The sequence below is a fragment of the Syngnathus leptorhynchus genome, chromosome 5 (genome assembly GCF_054491065.1).
Source record: "Syngnathus leptorhynchus isolate UIUO chromosome 5, UIUO_Slep, whole genome shotgun sequence".
NCBI classification, from domain to species: Eukaryota; Metazoa; Chordata; class Actinopteri; order Syngnathiformes; family Syngnathidae; genus Syngnathus; species Syngnathus leptorhynchus.
In genome coordinates, this window is record NC_141199.1 from 12,498,688 (window position 1) to 12,521,655 (window position 22,968).

General features: G+C 40.9%; 1 protein-coding gene across 2 annotated transcripts; it reads left to right on the forward strand.

Annotated features, from left to right (window-relative positions):
- Nucleotides 1-469: 469 nt before the first annotated feature.
- Nucleotides 470-22,968, forward strand: camk2d2 (calcium/calmodulin-dependent protein kinase (CaM kinase) II delta 2). 2 transcript variants are annotated; one of them, XM_085911257.1, is made up of 19 exons: nt 470-617; nt 3,592-3,686; nt 11,269-11,328; nt 11,775-11,829; nt 11,969-12,034; nt 12,471-12,543; nt 14,540-14,642; nt 14,750-14,833; nt 15,009-15,103; nt 15,318-15,440; nt 15,520-15,603; nt 15,853-15,895; nt 17,096-17,136; nt 18,175-18,234; nt 20,389-20,433; nt 20,632-20,680; nt 21,918-21,993; nt 22,079-22,173; nt 22,736-22,968. In XM_085911257.1, the coding sequence occupies exons 1-19, from the start codon at nt 556-558 to the stop codon at nt 22,966-22,968; spliced, it is 1,542 nt and encodes a 513-aa protein (XP_085767383.1). In that variant the 5' UTR covers nt 470-555. The 2 variants fall into 2 exon arrangements, with proteins under 2 accessions (XP_085767383.1, XP_085767384.1); XM_085911258.1 differs by lacking the exon at nt 18,175-18,234.

Here is a 22,968-nt window from a genome sequence, read left to right on the forward strand (position 1 = left end):
ATGAATGCATCATTTTTGATATTGTCTTTTTGATGACCTAGATAACATGCATGCTGCTTGATGCATCTAATTCACAGGCGTCTGGGCTTCAAAGGATATTTGTGTGTGTGGTCAGAGTGCTGCGGCCGAGGGGGGCGGGACTGAGCGCACAGCCGGGGGTAGGTGCGCTAGTGCGGTTCTATGGTGCGCTCAAACAGACCAGCCTCGCAGCACACACGCTGTTACCGAAATGCGCCAAAACATGCTGCGTCCGGGACAAGACGACGAATAAGACCACCGCGACAAGTCATATCACCGGAAGTGCACTCGTTCTAAGTGGAGCACTTTCATTCTTTATTTTATTTTTGCTGCAACCAACCATCCTCCTCACTCCTCACTCCTCCTCCTCCTATTCCTCCTCTTCCTCCTCCTCCACCTCTTCATCATCAGACCTCCTGCAGATGAGCGCCGTGTGTGCATGAAACGCTCATTGGCAGCTTCGACGACAAACGCGGACGATTGCGTGCGGTGGGTTTGACAGAGAGAGCGAACACACCCCTGGGCGCCCCTTCCACCATGGCGTTAACTATCTGCACGAGATTTACCGACGAATATCAACTGTTTGAGGAGCTGGGGAAGTAAGCAATCACTATTATTATGATCATTATTATTAATAAGATCATCATCATTATCATCATCATCATCACCATCATCTTACGTCATTGCTGTATTAAAATGTCAACATGTTACGTAATAGGCCGCCTTGATTTAGGGACACAGATTCCGAGCCCCCCTCACCCCCCCAAAGCGCGTGCGTGAATGGCTGTGCGTGTGTGCATGGAACATGAGGACGTACGTGTGGTGTGTGTGCGCGTGTCTGCGTGCGTGCGTGCGTTATTGCGCGTGCGCGCCCATGTGTGTGTTCTGGATGCGGGGGAGTGTATTGCCATGTTTAATGCAGGGATGTTCAGTCGCATCCCATCCGATTTAATCCCACATTTTATTCCAAGCTCTGTTTACGTCGTTTGCTTAAACGTCTGACGTCACCAGCTCATCATGTACAGTGGCCAGTGTTTGCTTTGTGACATTATGGTGCCACTGCCAGTACGGCCCCCAGATTCCAACTCAAGTCTGCATGTGTGGAATGGCCAGCTCTGGTGTCACACACCCATAAAATGAGAGAAATATACATAATCCCTCCTCATGATGGAATTATTATTTTGTGCACAACAGCAAACACCTCCAAGTGCATTTGTGGTCACTCGCTGGTTGACGTGCCCGGCCGGCACCCCCTTACTCAATGTGGGTGAAGGCAGGTGGAACAATCCCACTCCGCAACCACCATTAAGGCGAAAATCTTATCGTTCTCATATGTGATCAGACAGAGTAGCCTCTGTTCACAATGGAATTCCATGTATTGGCTAATTAGCCAGTGTACATTTTGGTGACATTTACATTTGTCTAATAAGATCCTATGCTAACAGAGAAGTGAAGTCATACTTGTAAATATATCTATGGAAAACTCTTTACGGCCATGCCCCTGCCTGAGTTTTTAGCAATATGCTTTTAAGGGTGGACATAATACCAATTGGAGAGATGTTCATTGATAATTTGGTTGATAGTGTGTCACTGGTTAATTATTTATCGTGTGTTGAAACAAAAGTAAAGTGCACTTGTTGTCTCGAAGCAGTAGAGGTGCTGTTGATTCATTTTCAGTGAAATGGGGTAGCAAGAAATCATAGGATCATTCTGCTCAGTTGGACAGTGGCATTGAAAGAGGAGTTCAGAACATTATATTGAGATTCAACCATCATATTATGGTCATGCTCAGTACATTCATTGATTCTTAATGTTCCTCACGGGAAATATAGTCAGATGCCTCTCTGTTGGTATTGTGGTATTTTCATGTCTTTACTCATAAAGGCTGAATTTGTATTGGATTTTATTGGATTGTGTGTATGGATCAATTGGCAATATTGCAATGCTGATTACCTTCAACACACCACTTGTACCTCAATTCAACTATTGCAAATCAATACATTTCCAACCAGCATTTTTTTTATATTGTGATGCCAGCTGTCAGTCGTAAATACTCATCCAAGTATCATAACACCTCATGGTATGCATTTGTCTTCCCTCATTTGAAAACCAAAGCATTTGCTGTCAAGCCAAGCTCAGCCGCACACAGATGCACTTGACACTGCACTTGACAGTGGATCCGTGGGTAGACAAGTACAGGCGTTATGTAACATGTCACGCTTTGGACATTTTATTTTTATTTTTTTAACCAAATCCCTTTTAAAATGGACGTAAGCTTTAGTGGCAAGCTGCTCATTTGACTGAATGTGATGCAAGTTTTCTACTACACTGTTGTTTGACTGCACTTCACATTATTGACAACTGCAGGTTTCACTTGAGGTGTACGCTATCAGAATCCCTCCCAACAAACTCATCCACCAGTTTCTAATGACCCCTTCTGACGTTATGTGGTCAGAGGTTAGAAAAAAGTGCGGAGGAGGAAAAGATTTGATATGAAGGGGAGAGCGCACAGACCGAGACGAAGGATGAATAGCAAAATGCTTTGTGTGTGTAGAGCTGAGAGGAGCTGAGGCAGGCAGTCCTGTCCAAGGCTGCATTTAGAGATGCATCTCCCTCAAATATAGCTGACCTACTTTTTGGAGGTCTTCACACATGTGCCCCAATCATCACCACAGCACGCATTCGTCGCAATAATTTACTAACCACCTTTGTCTGGTCTCATGGTCTAAATTTACCCCCGACGGGACGTTGTGTATCTGACGAGAAACGAGCTGCGCAACGCCTGCAAAGCACATCTTTACGATGCTGAAATGCGACTGTAAATTATTTATTTTTAACTCAGCCAACTCAGAGGTGACCCCCCGTCCCATTTTTTTCCCGCCAGGGCAGCAGGGGGCTGCTTCATAAACTTTGACAGACTCACTAAATCAAGTTTAACCTAATACTACAGTTAACTACCCATCTCTCCTGGCGTTATTAGCGTTTAAATGACATTACCCATTTATTTCCTTACTGGATTAGAAAAGATACCGTCCAGTGATATAACTATTTTACCACTGTCATGAATCATATAATCTTTTTCACGAGACACAAGAGAAACAATAATCTCTTTACAGAGCTAATGACATGTTTTTATTTCATCTTGCAAAACGATTGTTGTGTTTGTGGTTTGCATTGCATCATATTCTTTCCTTCATGTGTTGCGAAACAAAGTGTCAGAAAAACCGCTGAGTAAGCCTTTAATGAAATGCAGTGCATTTCTACACGACTGCCAAGTAGTGTCACACGAACATATAATACATACTGTTCAAATATTACATATATATATATATATATATATATATATATATATATATATATATATATATATATATATATATATATATATATATATATATATATATATATATATATATATATATATATATATATATATATATATATATATATATATACTACAATAATTATGTCATTGCATTGTGGTGATTAATTTGTCTGTGGTGAACACAATATTGCATTTTTCTTCTTTTCCTATTGTACACCATCACTCATTATTGTGACCATTTTATCCAGGGGAGCCTTTTCCGTGGTCAGAAGGTGCGTGAAGATCTCCTCCGGTCAAGAGTATGCTGCCAAAATCATCAACACCAAGAAGCTCTCTGCCAGAGGTAGGCTATGGACACAAACAAACATGCGCAGTGGCTCTCGAGCAGGAGAACACGTCCCATGTGCAGCCGAGTTACGAGTGCATGAAGTGTGAATATTGCAGCCTCTGGATGATGGCGCTTTGGGATCTTGGAGGGGGAAAGTGTGTTTGTGGGAAGGAGGAGACACCAAATCATCATGATTCTTCACTTGATCATGTTTTTTTGTATGACTTGGCGGACAGAAAAGGGCAGCGAATATAGTGTGCGTGTGTGTGTGGGTGTGTTCTGAATCGATTCAGAGCTCTGGCTGGTCTTGGCATCCCAGGGGCAGATCTCTCGCAAAGCCGACCCAGTTCTTTCAGGTCCGTCACGGTAATTGTAGCCGCTGGCCTGGTTGTCTGCAGGCTTTAGGGAAACATACGGTACATACGTTGAAGTACGGGTATATTCTTATCCTTACACAATTCCACACGCTCACATAGCCTACGTGTTCACTTGGAATGTGCAGCTTTGCAATTACAAGACGATTTGATACGTGGGGTGGGGTGTGTAGGATTCAAGAATGGTTTGTTTTAATGTCCAGCGATTCAATTTGGTTTGATTCAGTGGCATTACAATTCGATTCATCATGTTACGGCTCAGTCCGAGAGAGTATGATGCGATTTGTTTTGTCATTTGGAGGTATAAATGAAGTAAGTTACTGTAAATGTGGCAATAAAATGATTTTATACTTAACTGGGTATATTTTAAAGTGGAATGATTTATTTAGCTTGACTTCTCACACTCTTGATCTGTTTCTTGTCCTTTACAGCCAAATTGTTGCGGTTGAATCAAATGCTTCAAGTCACAATTATTCAGCAATCAATTCCACAGAATTACAATGATCTATTTTTGACTAATTAACTCTCATTATGGCTCTTGTTATGATAGTAATCAGGGATGGGCGAGGTATCAGTACCAGGATGATATCAGCTTTGTTTTGAGGTAATCGGCTAAGCATTGAGCGTGCCGATACCAGCCGCCGATACTTGAAGCAAACAAAATCTGTAAAAAGTGGTATTTGATCGACATGTCCGTATGTGTTGTGATGTCAAAACAGCACATTTGATCCAGATTTCAATTGTTATCTTTCAACTTCTTGACCATCAAGATTATTCTCTTGCCCCTTTCGATATGTGGCGTACGATTTGCATATTCCTTCCAAGACGAACATGTCACCATCTATTCCTGTCTTCATCCCCTTGTCACACCATGTATCAAACGTCCTCTCTGACTCCGCCTCTTTCTTTTCGCAACAATTTGCTCTTTCGCTCGCTCATGTGATCCCGGAGTGCTCCGTTGGTAATAGACACCTTTGCAGCGGGATCAGCGATCCTCCACATGCATGCTGGGAAAGATTTAAAAATAACCGCAAAGGGATACCTCACTGCATATGCATTCAGCTCACACTCGCATACACACACTATAGCTCCGCCCCCCCCCCCCCCCCTCCATTTGTGTATACATAGCTGACATGCTAGCGTGTCAGATATGGTTTTACCCTCTTTCCGCGATAAGCCCCGGAGTTGCATTACCGATTCCCTTCTCTCTGGCAGGATCACGGCCCACCCCCACCTACCCTGACCCATTACCCCAGTGTGTTGGTGTGCGCGTGCCCAAGCATTTTTTGTGTGCAAAGATAAAAAATTGAAAGAGGTTTAGTGTGGGATTGGTTGCAGGAAATCTGCAGTGTGCAGTGTGTGTATTGTGGTTGGGGTTTTTTGCATGCACGTGTCTTTCAATCTGCAATCCTGATTATGTTGCATTCCATGAAAAGCAGCAGATGAGTCAATGCGTGAGCAGAAACCGTAAAAAAGAAAAGAAGCAAAGGCTAGGGAGGAATAAGGGGAGAATTTGAACATTACGTTATATTCCTCACAGCATATCTGCGCTCTCTCTCTTATGCACGCATCAGTCACTGCATCGCCGTCTGCCAGCTTTTGTCACTTCGTATTTGCTCTCGATGGGCAGGATGGGGCTCGTCCCGTGCGTGCGTTTGCAGTGCCTCGTCTGTTTATGTTTATTTACGATATATATGAGTGTCCTTGTTTGTGTGTCTGTGCGCTGACTTCACTCCGTGGCTATGTGACCCTCTCCGCATGTCTCAGCTGTCTGTCCAGGCGATAAAGACATTTTCACATTTGCCTTACTCACGTGTCAATGTTACAAAGCATTGTGGGAGATACACTGCTAATGACAAGGGATTTAGCAATTTGAAAGAGAAAGACATCAAATGGAGGAACCCAACCACCGTTACAGTTGTCGTGAAAGTCTCCCATTAATAACGAATATTTTCTCGATTCAACCACTGCTTATTTATTTGAGTGATGTTGAGGAGTCATAGAAATGGCCTGAATACCCCAGCCTCAATTGTACAAATGTCACATAAAAATTGGTTCTACTGCTTCTTCTTTTTCTCCTCTGTCTTGTCATCTTACACGTCACTTTGCGACTGTGCCTTTGGAATAAAAAAGGGAGAAAAAGGAAGAGGAGAGACAGAAGTGATGGGTGGGGGAGAGAAAGTGGGGAGAGATTGGGGGCTCAAATGACTCACAGCGTACTTGAAGCTAAAAATATATGTTGATTTTTCTCCTCCCTCTCTCTCTCTCTCTCTCTCTCTCTCTCTCTCTCTCTCTCTCTCTCTCTCTCTCTCTCTCTCTCTCTCTCTCTCTCTCTCTCTCTCTCTCTCTCTCTCTTTCTCGTTCACACACACAAACGCACACACACTGCTTACTTGTCCGGCCAGCTGGATTTCAAGTGTGCAACTGTGAGACTGAATCACAAATTGAAAGGAGAACATTCGCTTTTTGTGCATTATTGCACATGGTTCAGTTAAGCAATTTCTAGACCCCAAGTTGTTTGCTATCGAACAAACTAAATCAATACACGAAATAAATCCAACAAATTAAGAGCAAAAAAATAGAGGACACCAAACACGGCTAAAATGAAACTAACATTCAAATCACAGTGGACTTTATAGGAGTCCTTGACAATTGCAGAGTCCGTGCTTTAGTGTTTTATTGTTTGATGGAGCAGCCAGAACACATCTCAATTTGGTAAGACTTATCTTATCTGTGCAAATGTTACCATGCATAGTTGTGCAGAGTGCTCGTACATACTTGGGCATGTGATTTTTTGGCTGGTCTCACATCCGTAGGAGGAGACTTGAAACAAAACCAGTATTTTTTACCTGTGCTTTAACTATCGCACACATCAAAAACTCTTGTCTTTGAAAATAAACGTCAGGGTGTAAATAAAAAAATCTACAGATAGAAATGAAAGAAAAATTTCAACCTCTATGTGTTTGGCCTGTTTGATTGAACCTTTGCTCTAAGCAATGCTCTCTCCACCTTCTGATTTTCCTCTGCCTGTCGTAGTTTCGTACTTTTTAAAATCTTCCGTCCGGTCGCCCTCGCTGAGTGTTTAGTAGCGGCGGCATTCACAACAGTCCAGAGTGATCAAGTATTAATAGACTGAGGACATAGATATGACGATGCAATGAATAGCACTCTCACCTCGCTCAAAGTGGGTCCCCGTAGAAGGCAAATGACGGATGGGTGGTCAATTACCATCTCAGAATAAGCTTGTGAAGACAACTTACAAGAGCCAAAACATGGGTGCACCTGCACAATTCGATTGAATCATATCTCAGTTTTGATTGGCCCTGTTTCCATTTTGTAATTGATATACACTTGCATTACATCTCATTCGATTTGAAAAGTGTAGCGGGTAAGCATTGTGTTGCTTTGATTTATGGAGTGTTTCATTTGTAGTATTTGTCCCGTGAAAGTCTCGGTGGGGCTTGCACTATTTTTACCATTCATCCAGTTGTGTGTTTTATGTGTGCCTCTGATGCATATGTACTGTACATTACCAGGCTCCCAATGGTCCTCTGGGGACAGTTTTATCTCTGACACCAGCCACATTTGGTTTCTCCGAAGAGAAAGCAAGGGAGTAATCAGTCTCATAATTCCTCCTCTATTGGGAGCTAGAGGAGAGTGACAGCTTTTCATTGTCCCTCGGGGTTTCATTAGAACCGCCGGCTTCTGCGGGGCTAGGATGCAACCATATGGAGGAGGACTATTTAGTTGCTGGCAGGCAGAGGATGTCGCAGTTACCACACAACATCGTTTTCATTTAAACACTTCATTAAATTAAATGAAAGCACTTCCCCATTTGTGTGGGTTGCATGCTTTTTGGGAAGGGAGGTTGACGTTAGCTTAGTTTTCGACAAATTATGAAATTGTTTATCAATTGAAACCAGCTTGTTATGTTTGCTGTGTCATGCATTTATTATTTTTTTGAAATTTTCAAAAGCCCCCGACTCATTAGTCTGTACTTCCCTCTGCCAGGTGTTTTTCTGTGCGTCACTTTGCGTTTTTGTCTCCTGCTGGATTTTCTCTTGCTGACACGTCACGTCAACTTGTGTTTTTTCTCACTAAATATGGTCACAAAGGACTCCCAGGAAGTCAAAGTACTATAAAACCTTGCAATGGCAAAGATCATGCGCGCACACGCACACACCTGCAGCTTGACACACTGCTGCAGTGAGGTTGGCGGATGCAAGAATCGATTTCAATTTGTGGATTTGGTTGTTGAGACGTAATTTGCATAAATGACCTAGATTTATTTAGAAGAGCTCAATTTCTATTGAGTTTCTTGTATGCATTTATAACTATATGCTCCAGACATTTATAACTACTATTTTGCACTGTTTACTGTCATCAGAATTTTGCACAAGTTGTTGCAGTTAAAGATGAATGCGTTTTATCGATTATAAGCTCTTGTTTTGGGATTCTCTCTTCACTTGTGTAGAATTTGATAGTTTTGAGCAAACTCTGTCGGCCATTTGCATGCAAGGCTGGTTCCACTGCAGAGAGAGGAGAGGAGAAGCCTGCCAGCTCTGATTGGACGTGGAGTTGCTAGACAACAGATGTCCAGCAGGCTGAGGGTTGGACTACCTGTGGACGATTGAAAGCAAAAGAAAAGAAAAAAAAAGTGAAGGCAGAAAGTGATAGAATGGATTATGGAAGTTTCAATATGTGACAAACATGCCAGAATTTCCTTTTTTCTATATTTACACTATATTTCAGGAAGTGATTACAAATGTGAATGCAAGACCGTCTGCATTTGATATATTTTTCATGTTGCCTTGAATTGGTACTGTTGATAACTAAATGTGGACAATTTACACAATATAAGTTAGTGACATTAAAAAGAAAATGAAATCTACATTTTGGACAGAACTGTGCATACACTTAATGGCGTGTGTGCCTGTTTTTTTTTTTCAGCAACATATTATGTAATAATTTATCCTTCTCCAAAAAACAACTAATGTCATGCTAATGTTAGACTAATTTAGAATAAGTTGCTCACATTGTCCTCACATAACTTCTCAGGTTGTGTTAAGACTCGCATCAGCGCTCTTGTTTTGTTTCAGTTTTGTGCAGTGTTTGTGCATACTTTACTGCACACTGAAATGATATTAGTAGAATTCATTATTTTAACTTATTTAAGCAAAGCGAGGAAGCTTTTTTTACATAGCAAATTTTTATACATAAGGTAACTCAATGTGCTTCACATGATTAAAAAGCCATTTAGTGTCTGACCAATGCACATTCATAGTGATCCATTAACGTTTACCTTGAAAGTATATTCTATTTGATTCTCGACTGTCTCGTCCACCAGTCCATTGTGTGCCCCAACGACAGCTGGATATATTCTAGCTCCCCCACAATATTAATGAGGAGTTTAAGAGAAAATGAATGGATGCAATACAAAGGGATTTACAATTGTAGATTTAGTGTCATTTCCATTAGGGTACATGGAAAGACTTGAGGCTGTGATGGAGAAATTCCTCAGTGACCTTGCTTAAAGGGTTCCACTAATCATCCACTGATGTGATGACTGAGCAGCCCTCGTCGCCTGCCGGGACATCTCTTTAGCCCGCCTGCGTTTGTCTTCTGGGCTGATGCAACATCCCAAACAACATCTCATTCCCAATGTTCTCAATGACAAAACAGCATCAAGCAGGTCCTTGAAAGTTAATCATTCTATCCTCTCTAATTTCCTTTCATGTGGAAGCCAACATATGTCAAAATGTCACCGTATGCAATAAAAGAAATGGCGGCAATAAAAGAAATTTGTACGGCACATATGTTGAGTGAAACACTTACAGCTTCTTTAATTAGAGGAATAACTCGTTCATATTGAAATGATAGGAAGCATAATGAAAGCAAGATTAACATAGCAGCTGGCACAAATCCGCTTCCTCGTCCATGGCTCAGGGAGGAATGCATTCTTGTTTTGACGGTGGTTTTAACTGCAATATTCTCTGCATTTCTCTGCAATTTTTTTTCCCTTTCTGTGTGACAAATATATTTCACCCTGTCGCCCAAGTTTACTGTAAATAAGCTACATTCTCAATTTTGCATGCTGCTCTGGGAAGATGCGCCACATAAACAAACACTAATGATGCCAAGAAGTCAGCTAGTATTCTGAGCTGAACTCATTAAAAAAAAATAGCAAGAGCAGAGGAAGGAGTAAAAAAAATAGGCGTCCTATTTTATTTTTTTTAAAAAACGAGAAAGAAAGTAGAACCCTCTGCTCTTTTTCACTTTCCCTCCCTCTTTCTCTTGCTAGCAGTGTCCCGAGGCGAAGCTGTGAAGTGGGTCGCCTCAACACCGTGCTTCATCACTCAGTTTAACCACAGCCCCTTCCAATCGTTTGTTCCAAATGGGAATCAGCAGATTTAGTTTTCCAGCAAAGTACACTCACAATTTCAATGGCTACGCTGTAACTACACACCCAATCCAAGAGCCGGATCAGAAATTAAGCCTTCATTAAAATAACGCGTGCACACTACCGACACAGCTTGATTTTTATCATGCATTGTAATACACAAGTGCATGAAATAATAATTTATGCATTTATTTATTTATTTATCTGTATTTGTTTTCAGTCGTATATAATTAAATGATCTGTTTATCTTTTAGTAGAGGTAGCCAGCATCACGGGATATGTTTAAGGCAATTATTATTATCATCATCATTATTATCATTATTTTTTTTGTCAAAATATGACTTAGGCCATTTTTTTAAGAATGTGACAATAATGTACTCGCTTTATACAGTATTTGGGTTGAGATTTAGCAATCTATCCTGTCCACTTATTTTTACTCAGATGAATAGTCCGTCCTAACAATACCTAATAATAAATGGCAAACATTATGAATCAATTCATAAACTTGTTGCTCAAGAGAGAGCAGTCAGTAACAGCTCACTTGAAGTCATGACAGTAGTGAAGGTTGATGTGCACACTGCGGTGCTGTCTGTTAAAGGCCCTTTTCCAAGAACGTGTCAGGTCACGTTATTTTGTCCAACACTTCAGTTCTGACAAGAGAAGAGCTCCACAAGGCCGCACACGCACACGCACGCAACAATGCAGAGACTCTCGCTGTGACAACAATGCAGCCGACGCCACCTCAGATGATTCGGGAAGCCAATCACTGCACTAAAAATAACTCTGTGTTTTTCTGTTTGTGTCGCTTGTGTTTCTCTTTCAGATCATCAAAAGCTGGAAAGAGAAGCGAGGATCTGCCGTTTACTAAAGCACCCCAACATCGGTGAGCCGTGATTGCCGCCTCTCTGAATACATAAACGTTGGGGTGATTCCCAGTTGTGGTTATTCTATTCTGCGCAGTGAGCATGTGAGGAAAAAAAAAAAAACCCCACACACATGCGTCTATGTGTGCACACGTGGTACCTAATGATGATTTATGTGCGCAGTTTCTCAGCTGAGTCATTAAAGAGACATCAAATCTTTTCTTCCTTATGAAACCTCATGAACCTAACGCCCCCTCTTTTTCCGCTCTTTCTGTCACGTCATATGACCAAATATATATATTTATGTCATTTATCCAATCATTTTTTTATGGTGACTAATGATTTTTTCATTCTGTTTTGATATGTACTAAAAGAGAACCAAGAACCTTGACGTGAGACCGATGCTTTTTTTAAAAAAAAGTTCCCGTCTATGAATTACACTTCTTTGTTTACGCCTATTCCACAGTGCGCCTCCATGACAGCATATCAGAGGAGGGCTTCCACTATTTGGTGTTTGATCTGTAAGTCGGCCATTTGTCACACCTAAACACGAGTCTGTTATAATAAAACCATGGTGTTGTTTTTAGATATTCAAATGATAAATTCTTTCGGAAACTTAAAACATAACCTAAAATAAACATGTTATTTCGTGTCCATCAGCGTGACGGGGGGTGAGCTCTTTGAGGACATCGTGGCCCGCGAGTACTACAGTGAGGCCGACGCCAGGTACTACACACATTCTTCTCAGGCCCCCGTACGTATCGGGGGGTTGCCAACTGCGTGCGGGTCTTTGTGTATCACGTATGGTCGTCTCTTAGGTGTGATGCAGCTGCCTCTCCTCGGAGGCATGTCGGAGAGCTATTTATAAAGGTGATTAACGACGTATAGCCAACGGTATTAATCATACACTGCCTACTTCACCGTGCCAGCTATTTCTCCCGGGACCGGATGGGAGAATGAAGCACGGGATAAGAGTGTTCTTGCGTCGTAGCTTTTGGTTTGTCTACAATATCATACATAAATGTCTGATGAAGAGGAGATGATGAATTGCTTTGGGCTTGTTTCCTCGCCTCCTCTCTCCTCATCCTGTCCTTGCCATACTACATACAGTAGTGTATTATTATATAACATATGCTTATTCCCCGTCTCCTTCTGCCCTCAGCCACTGCATCCAACAGATTCTGGAGAGTGTCCATCACTGCCATGTTAATGGGATCGTCCACCGGGATTTGAAGGTTCGTATGTCCCCTCCCCTTTCGTCCTTGGTTACTGTCTCCACCGTCTGTAACAGACATTTATATTGAAAGAGACAGTAGGGGCGGAACAACTTTAAGAGGTACTGTATTGTGTGACATTGCCACTTTGCTGCTGATGTACAGTCGAATGAGATCCAGGACAGGCGCGCTACCAAAGAATGTTGACTTTGAAGACAGATGCTTGCTGTGTTTTTATGTTTATTGTTTTAATATGAGTATTTACTTGAAAGGTATTTACAAGGCAACTCAAGTTTTTTTCTTATTAGATTATGTTGATATCTAATGCAGTGTATATCTTCAGTACACTGGCTGCAAAAAATAATCTTCATCTTAATTTAAACAGACTCGATCACACAAAGATCCCCTCTTTAGTTTATTTATTTCAACTTTAATCATTTTATTTATTTAACCAGAGGATTCAATGTGAAAAATAGCACGTGACTTTTTTTTATTTTATTTCTCTGTCCTTCTCATTGTTAACTTATTTCATGTATTTCCATCCATTCAGCCATTCATTTCCGATTTCGCACATCCTCGATACGATTGCTCACGAGTTGGAGCCTATTCCAGTTGACTTTGAGCCAGAGGCAGGCTACACCCCGGACTGGACACCCAATCACATGGCACATACAAACACTCGCGTTCACAAATACGGACAATCTATCGTGTTTACTTCCCATTGCTTAAAATTTTTGGGAATGTGCGTGGAAGCCGGAGTAACTCGAAAGAAAACGTGCACTACTGTACTCCCAGTTAAATAATTGAAGAAAGATATTTTTCCCACATTTATTCACAAGAATTCAGCCATTTGCTATTTGTTTCTTGATTGGTCACTCTTGGCTCAAGACATATTCTTGTCAAGATAAATAATAATATAATTGAATTACAATTTATCGCATTTCTTTGTCTAAATAGCAGCGCTGGAGTGACAGGAACAGGCGCAATCACAAATCAGGACCCCATTTGCATAATTATGTAAAAGCCATGCTGTGATTTGAATGATTTTCCTTGGTCATGAATATTCCAACGCTCGTCTGCATGCTTAAAACCTCCTGCGGGGTGGTTGTATGTGAAGGAAAGAGGCAGCCAGAAAGCACTCGTGAATATATTCTAGCAAGTTCTGAACATGTGCGACAGGAAACAGAATGATGCCGAACGGCCGTTATCATCCGCCTATTTGCACTTGAAGATTTCAGATGCTTTTTAATTTGGCATATTATATAGTAGGCATGTCCATTTGTCCTTTTGAGTCCCAAGTCTGTCCTGTCAGTTTCTTAGGGTGTCTGTAAATGTTAGAAAATGTATAATTCATGACACAATGCTGTTTAAAATGGCCTAAGGTTGAAAAAGACCTTTTCTGCATCTGTATCTGTTCTGTGAAGAGGTAAAGTTCAGTTCAGCTTAATGTGGTAAACACTGATCCCGCTCACCAACTGTGGGATGGCAATATAAATCGTGTTATAACTGTGTCACAGTGTCACCCGACAAATAATTCTCATAACACAGTTGAGTTTTGTGTCGCTCCTATTACTCAAGTGACCATTCCCATCACGAACATTACAGAACGTACAGATTTTGGTATGGTTCAAAGGTTTTGAGAGTGGAAATGCAGATAAATTGGTGCGAACCTGGCATTGCGCTTCACGGGAAAAGGAATGACCAAATTTGAAGCTGGGATATGCTTAGTTCCTGGTCAGTGTACCATTCACAATAGCCCTGTGATTTGTCTGTGTTCAGTACAGGGTGTAGTCCCCCTTTCGCCTTCAGGCTTCAGTTCATCACAACCCTGAACAGAATAAGTGGCAGCAAGGGAGTCACCCAAGGCACCGGTTTAAGACCATTTGAGTTATTTTACCCCTAATACTTACGTTTAGGATTTGGTTGGACTGATCTGGTTTTAGATCTGTGTCTTGGGGCCACTTGCTAGGGTGTGTGACCTCTCACCTCTAACCTGTTTGACTCCGCCCCCCTGCAGCCTGAGAACCTTCTATTGGCCAGTAAGCTGAAGGGGGCGGCTGTCAAGTTAGCTGACTTTGGGCTGGCTATCGAGGTGCAGGGGGACCAGCAGGCATGGTTTGGTGAGTATTCGCAAATCAGTTCTCCAAACTGACTCATTTGTTGCTTTGTCACAGTTTCAGTAGATCATTCTTCATATCTCTGCCATTACTTTATTTCACTTCTCCAGGCTTTGCTGGTACCCCAGGGTACTTGTCTCCTGAGGTTTTGAGGAAAGATCCATATGGGAAACCAGTGGATATGTGGGCCTGCGGTAAATAAATTGCTGTTTGTATAAATTGAAGCAAGCCTCAGTCATTTTTAAGTCTACAATATGAACATAATACGCAAACACAGACCTCCAGAGCTTTATTGCATCTGTCTAATGTCGTCGGGCAGTCATTTATGTGCTCTTTGTGTATTAAACCTCAATTCTCACACCACCCCAGGAGTGATTTTGTACATTCTGCTGGTGGGCTACCCTCCATTCTGGGATGAAGACCAGCACCGCCTTTATCAACAAATCAAGGCTGGGGCCTATGATGTAAGTGCAATTATACACTCTTAAGCAGATACACATCCAGCTAGACTACTTGGTAGGAAATGTATATTGTTGCCACATTGTGGTTGAAAACATGTCATCTTTCTCTGTACATTGTGGCATTGATAAATGTTATTGAGATACATTTCTGAACATGTTTGATTGAATTATCTTTACCAGTGTAGTCCATGTTTGTGTCTTTGATATCGTCTGACAGTTCCCATCTCCCGAGTGGGACACCGTAACTCCTGAGGCCAAAGATCTGATCAACAAGATGCTAACCATCAACCCCAGTAAACGCATCACTGCCTCAGAGGCCCTCAAACATCCCTGGATCTGCGTATGTGTCACATTCGCATAGGCGTAGCTTCGACGGTTTGCTTTGCCCTCATCATTCTCCAATTTTCCTCCTCCTGTAGCAACGATCCACTGTAGCTTCCATGATGCACAGGCAGGAGACTGTGGAGTGCCTGAAAAAATTCAACGCCAGGAGGAAACTCAAGGTGAAACATCTGGCGAGACGGGTTCTTTCTATTTCTGCCATGCTGTAGCCATCTTTGACTGCTATCTCTATGTCTTTGACCCTCAAGATGCCTCTCACATATCATAAAAGTATAATGACTCACTTTCTGCAACCCTCACAGTGCAACACTCCTTTTTCTTGCTGTAACCTTCTAATCAGCCATCCTATCCTCTTCTCCCTTCCTACCGTTATCATCGCCTGCCCTTTCTTTCCCTTCTTGTCACTGCAGGGGGCCATTCTGACCACTTTGCTGGTCACAAGAAACTTCTCAGGTATGTCTCCTTCAGTGTGCTGTTCAAGGCCTAGATAGAAAGTCAAATAATATATAGTAAAGCACCTTGGTCATTGCCTCCTTCAATAGTCTATATCAGTGATTTCCAACCACTGAGATCATCAGATTATTTTACAGGCCATATTGTATGTTAAATAGTTTATTGTAATTGTACCATGTGTTGATAGATTTCGTGCTATTATGCTAAATTCAGCCCACTCGTACTAATTTCACCATAGTCCAAGTGTCAGCAAATTCAGATTTACTTTGTTGATGTTCTATCTGTCTGATCGAAATTCGATCAAAGCCTTTGAACTAATAAGTTCAAAACCTCATTTGGAAGGCCCTCGATCTGTTTTTTTGTTTATGTACTAAGATGATCTTGATCAAGATGCCATACATAAATAGTTAGTTTTCTTTATCATCTCGACTTAAGCTCTACTCCATCTGTGCTGTAACCTGTTCCTGTTTTTTCATGACATTTCACAGTTTTTTCTGTCTTTCTGTCTTTTGCTTGCATAATTTCTCTCTTTAGTCTACTTTAAAGTGTCAAAGCATTTGTGTCACTTTTAATTCATCATTTTCTTCCTTTTTTTTTTTTTTCAAATTTCTTTGCTTTTGTTTGGATTGTGATTTCCATTTGAGGTAAGAATTTTTGGGAAGCAGGAATGGGCCTGATCAATTTGTTACGTTACCGGTACTACTCCCCCCCCCCCCCCCACCCCCCCACCTCAATCCTAACAGACAATCCCTTAGAGTATGCATGGAGACAAAATGATTGACTGGTTAAGGCACTGCACGCTTTGCAAAAAGGCTATACTGTATGTGATTAAAGGAAAATCTTTAGCCGAATATAGCATGCACTTTTAAGACGCTCTTCCAGCTCTGACAAATGTCACTGTCGAGAATAAGAGCATGCTAATGTGAGTGCAAATCACCAACTTATCACTCCTGCGGGAGCCTTGGAACTCATCACTTGCTAAATACACCCAATCAACTATACAACCATGTGAGTTAATACCTGGAAAGAAAATAACCGCATCAGAAGCAAATGCTGCTTGGATTTGAGATTTTGCAGTTGATTTTGTATCACACCGCAATATACTGATATGCTTGCTGCATGTTAGTAAATCCTGACGCTCCACATTGTCGTATTGTTACTTTTGCGCTGAAGTTTGTTTTCTGTGTTTTTCACCCACAGCAGCCAAGAGTTTGCTGAATAAAAAGACAGACGGCGTTAAGGTGAGTGGGTAATACATAAAGTGAAGTGGAAGCTTTGTTTGATGCATAATTCTGATGGAACGTTTGGTGTCTGAGGAGCATCAAAGATAATTATTATGCATTGTGCACTTAGCGACATCATCATTCAGGGAAAGTCACGCCAGGCGGCGGGCGACCGTTATTTATTTGCTTGATCTCACAGTGGTGACGCAGACAACATTGGCTGAGGTACATTTCTTGTAGGATCATCCCTTTCTTTTCTTCTCCTGGTCGCACTCTAGATGACAATATTATCATGCCGCAATGTCCATTACGATGGGAGGTAATCCATCATCCATGTGACCTCATCCCATTACAGCAAAATTAAACTAATCCTCAGACAAAAGTAAAAGAAGCACGGAGAAAAAAGGTCTTCCACCAGAGGATGCGTATCATGTAATCACTCACAAGTCGACATATTTAAAGTACAGTACAGATTATTCTTCGTCATTCTTTCCCAATAGGAGACACAGGTTGATCTGGGCTTTGTTCTGATTTCTAAAAACTTTTTCCCTCACAAATGAATGGGAAATTGATACATCCTTTTGAGAGTCAAAATGTTGCCATTTTAAGATTTTTGTTACAGTACATGGATTTTTTTAGATAACCCTACACATGTTCAACCATCATAAATGTGTAAAAAAAAAAGTCAACTGCGAATTATAATCAGAGATGGCTTTGTGTCCATAGAAATATTTTTGATGCAGATTGAAATCATTTCTTTACTTTTAGTTTTTTTAATAGAACATCAAGTATCATTTTTTTTTTCTTGCCCAAGATGGGTTGTAATTTATAGCTATGATATTTCATCGTAGAAGCCACCTAGGATTGTTTTTTTTTTTGTATGCAGATACACAAAACTCTATAACCACGATGACAATGTTGGATATTTTCATGACAAATTTTAAGATTCATTAGTTAGCCCAATCATGTGCTCAGGTTGTATGTGTGAATGTGCACAGGCGTGTTTGTGTGCGTGTGTATGAGTGTCATATTCCCTTTACACTGCCCCCCTTGCAGGTAAACAACAAAGCAAACACAGCGACCAGTCCTAAAGACACTGGCCCCGCCCCTGCACTGGTATTCACACTCACCCGCACTCGCACTTTCATCCACTAATGTGTGCATTTCATAAACAGTCAACTTTTCTCATTCCTGAGTGTGGATGAGTTCACCTTTGTCTCGCGTCATTTTTTTATGTTGGATCTCAAACTTCCTTGTGACCATTTCACTTAACACACAGTATACATTATATGTCCTGTCATTAGGTGTACTTGCATCTTTTAATGAGACTCAATACATGGGCTACATCTAAAATGGATAATCAAAGATTGAATGAAGTGCTCGTTATCTAACAATAGATGGAGTGTGGTTTCGAACTGTGATGTTTTAAACAAGGAGGTGTTGCTGCCATTAGGTAATTGTCAAACACATTTATATCTAAAAAAAAAACAAAACAGTAAAATTATGAACAAAGTGAGTGTTTCTATAATATTATGGAAATGTTAAAGTACCAATGTTATGAGAATAAAGTGACTACATATGAGAATCTAGATGATTATTGAATTATTTAATTTAGTCTATTAATGGATAAATCCGATTTTTAAATGTATGTTTTAATTTGTAACACTTCATCCAAAAATAGGATTTTTTTTCTGTTTGACAGCTCCGAAAATGCAAAAACATGATTATTTTACTGGTTCGATCGGTAACAAAGAAATCGATCATTGTTTGCCAAACTTAATCAGTTGTTTGTAAATGGTTTTATTCTAATTGAACAAAAATCAATAATCAGTCTACTTTCATAGGGACGAAAGAAATCTGAGAATATTTCATGTCAAGGCAGTGAAGTTCTGACAATTTGCACAACTGTAGGTCTCTGAACTATTAACTGATTTTAAAATAATTATTTCTTATTATCGATTAGTTGTCGATTAATCGATTAATTGTTGCGCCGCTATGATTTTCCTACAACCTACCGTCTTATTATGATGCGACACATCTATCATGAAATGTTGTTAAATGAACAGATGAAGGATTATCATCTCTGTAAATGCACCCCAATGAATTTTGATACAGTTCTTGTATTGGAGCTCATTTGAATTTCCAATTGTAGCTCATGTTGCAGCCTTTTTATTATCCAGGGTCATTAGATGGGGCAAAAATGTGTCGGTCATGTTTGGGCTATCCCTGAATGAAATATCTTTTATGGCTGTGCAACATTTGAATGAGAAAAGCATGCATGTCGGACACTAAGAAATTGAATCTACTCCTTACTCCTTCAAATTTGATTGGTGTATTTTTGAAATCTATAGTAAGGGGCAGCCTCTACCTCAAAACCACTTTTACTCTGAGAGAATGCCTCTACTGTCGTTCCCCTTCCATTCACATGCATGTAATAATTCAAGGTCATATACAGTATGTCAGCACTAATCGTCATCAGTGTCTGCATGCGATTCATGACAAGAAGGCATGTTCTGTGATTGCTGCTCTTTAAGCGTGTCCCCAGTTAGCGTGTGAGGATGTCGCCTCCTTGGCTCGATGTGCATTCCCTAATGATTTAGTTCTATGTCTGTGATTGGTCAAGCATATTGGGTCACACGACCGCCATTCTGCATGACGTTAAGACTCTGTGCTCTGCTCCTGTTGGTGATTTGGTTGATGACGCATGAACATTGGGACATCACTTTCTTGCTCTATGTTCTCTTCTGTGTTCAAATATAAACGCACACGTGCACGCACGCACGCACGCACTGATGTTGTAATCTAGTATAATCTGGGTTAGTGATTAGAAGGTCAGAGTTGGCCAGTGGGAGGGATTCTACAAAAGCCAAGACATTTTTGATTAGATGGATGGATGGATGGATAGATAGATAGATAGATAGATAGATAGATAGATAGATAGATAGATAGATAGATGGATAGATGGATAGATGGATAGATGGATAGATGGATAGATGGATAGATGGATAGATGGATAGATGGATAGATGGATAGATAGATAGATGGATAGATAGATAGATAGATAGATAGATAGATAGATATCTTTGAACCTCACGACGACTACTACTATAAAAATACAGTAATTATTAGAACACAATGCACAACATCAAATCCAAACTCATCTATTCTTTCATCTTTTTATTTTTTTTAATAGCTACAAAGATTCTGTAGTATGTTGATGATGAGAGTGATGATGATTAAGTCACACATTGTCTCACATGCTCTTTTTAGGAACCACAGACGACTGTGATCCACAATCCTGTGGATGGAAACAAGGTAACATTTTAGACTTGATTTCAAAAAGATCATTTGTCTTGTTTTGGGCTGTTTTCAGAAAACAAGACAACAACAAAAAGTCATGATTTGCAGATTAGCATGATAGATCGACGCAGACACAAAGATTTTGTGTACATTTTTAATCCAATTTATGAATGTCCACTGTTATTATTAATGAATGCTATTTTTATTGCTAAGGAGTCCATCGAGAGTGCCAACACCACAATTGAAGACGAAGACGTTAAAGGTAGGACAAGTTGTCAGTGGTTCACACCTACACAGCCAGTCCGCACCCGTGCGGGTGACGCAGATGTTTCCACTATGTTCTTTCCATTCTTTCTTTTGACCAATCAACAATGAAAGCAAACTGCACCTTGTTTCCTCTTGGCAGCAAAATGCAGAGTTTCCCTTCCTCCAACTGTCATGCCACTCCTCGCTTTCTTTTCTTTTCTTGCAGATGCAATAACTTCCGTTTTGCATATTTTGGCAACATTTTGTCTGTCCTTATTGTTTTGTCAAGAATATAATTTTTCTTCCCACATAATCCTTATCTACGTTTTCTTCACACAAACACACACACGCACACTCTCCACCCAACCCCCATGCAACTTCTTTCAGCCCTTCGTCTGGGCAGCTTAGTGAGCGGTATCTTGAGCTCTAAGAGCCGTTCCACACAGATGTCAGAGTCAAGGCAGACTCCCACCTCCTCATTTCAAAGTAAGTCCCTCTGTTGTGATGTGATGGGGAGGGAGGATGCGCCACCCGGTTCCTCTTGTGTCACCCGGCCTTCTACTGGAAGAAAACTGCTCACGCAATGTAAAGTGCCTCAAAATGCCACCATGTTCCTCCTTTTGAAAAAATCTGATTCGACTTTCATGATTTATGATCTTTGTCAATTCATCAATCTTCCACATTGATTTTTTTTTCTTCTTCTCCAAATTGATTTGGATGACTTGCATTGCTTCCCAGCTTCATTCTTGTGTGTTGTGGTTGAAGAAAAAATGCATATGCTTTTTGGCACACCCTACACTCCTCTTTCCCTGACATTATATATTCTGTGCTAGTCAATGTATACCATCTATACAGTATTTTCCACCTTATAATAAATGCTTTTTTTATTGCATGAAATAAGTCATCTTTTTAATATTCCCCAGCCTGCACCAATAACACTAAAGGTAATTCAACATGTTCCTTAGTCAAATAGTTAGTTTTGTTCATTTTGTTGGGTGAAAGGAATTGTCAATTCCAGACCCCTGTGTCATTATTAGCCATGGGAGGCTTTCTGCTTTCATATTTATATGAGAACAACAAAAGTATTTTTTTTTTTATGTTTTAAGTGCCTTCCATTTCTAATAAATGTTCGAATAGACCATCATCTGAGGCAGATTTGATATCGGATGCACTTGGGAGTGTATTTGCCTGCTCTCAAGTCATTTCACAACAGTTTGGTGCAGTCGTTGTTTTCTTGTGATCTTCTGTTGCAGCTCGTAAACAGGAAATTATCAAAGTCACCGAGCAGTTGATTGAATCTATCAACAATGGAGACTTTGAGGCTTATGCGTAAGTCTTTTCTTTCTTTTCAGACCTTGCACAATCATGATTTGTTGAGTGTCCTTTGCTCATTCTTCTGTATTCTCCATAACAGGAAGATTTGTGATCCCGGTCTGACTTCCTTTGAGCCCGAGGCACTGGGCAATCTGGTGGAAGGACACGACTTCCATCGCTTTTACTTTGAGAATGGTGAGCTCGCAGATATAAATGATGATGACCTTTTAGCGGTACGAGCCGCTGTCTCGAGAAGACAAACTGCATTTTGCTCAACATGTAAATTAAACCGACCATTAAAGTCAGAACAGTGAAATATGTTGTAAGCAAGTTTTAATCAGGAGCGCCAACTAGCTGACCCATCTTGCAAACCCAAAGAATATTGTTGGCTCTGTCACTATTCCTTCTAATCAGATCACAGCTCCTGCAGGTATGCTAAGATCTTGGGAACAAAATCCCTGAAGAATAATGACTGTTGCTATAAATGGTGAAATGTCTGCAGCCGAGGTAAAAATAATTCCGATAAACTGGTAATGTCCCAGAAACCTCAATGGCTTGACAAGCCAACGTCAACATAATACTGAATAGAGTTCTTCATTTTCCCACATCAAGCTGGCAACCGGTGTTTTCTCAATAATCACAACTGCATTTGAGATGAGGCTTGCTGATTGAACTATTGATCAATCAATTTGCTTTTGTTTAGCAGTTTCCGTAATGTGTCGCCACTTGACATTTGTTCTCACTGTTCGATTTTCAGCCCTGTCTAAAGGGAACAAGCCAGTGCACACCATTCTCTTAAACCCACACGTTCATCTGATCGGGGAGAACGCGGCGTGCATCGCCTACATTCGCCTGACCCAGTACATGGACGGCAGCGGCATGCCACGCACCATGCAGTCTGAGGAAACCCGTGTGTGGCACCGCCGTGATGGCAAGTGGCAGAACATCCACTTCCATCGTTCTGGCTCACCCAGCATCCCCTCTCAGTAA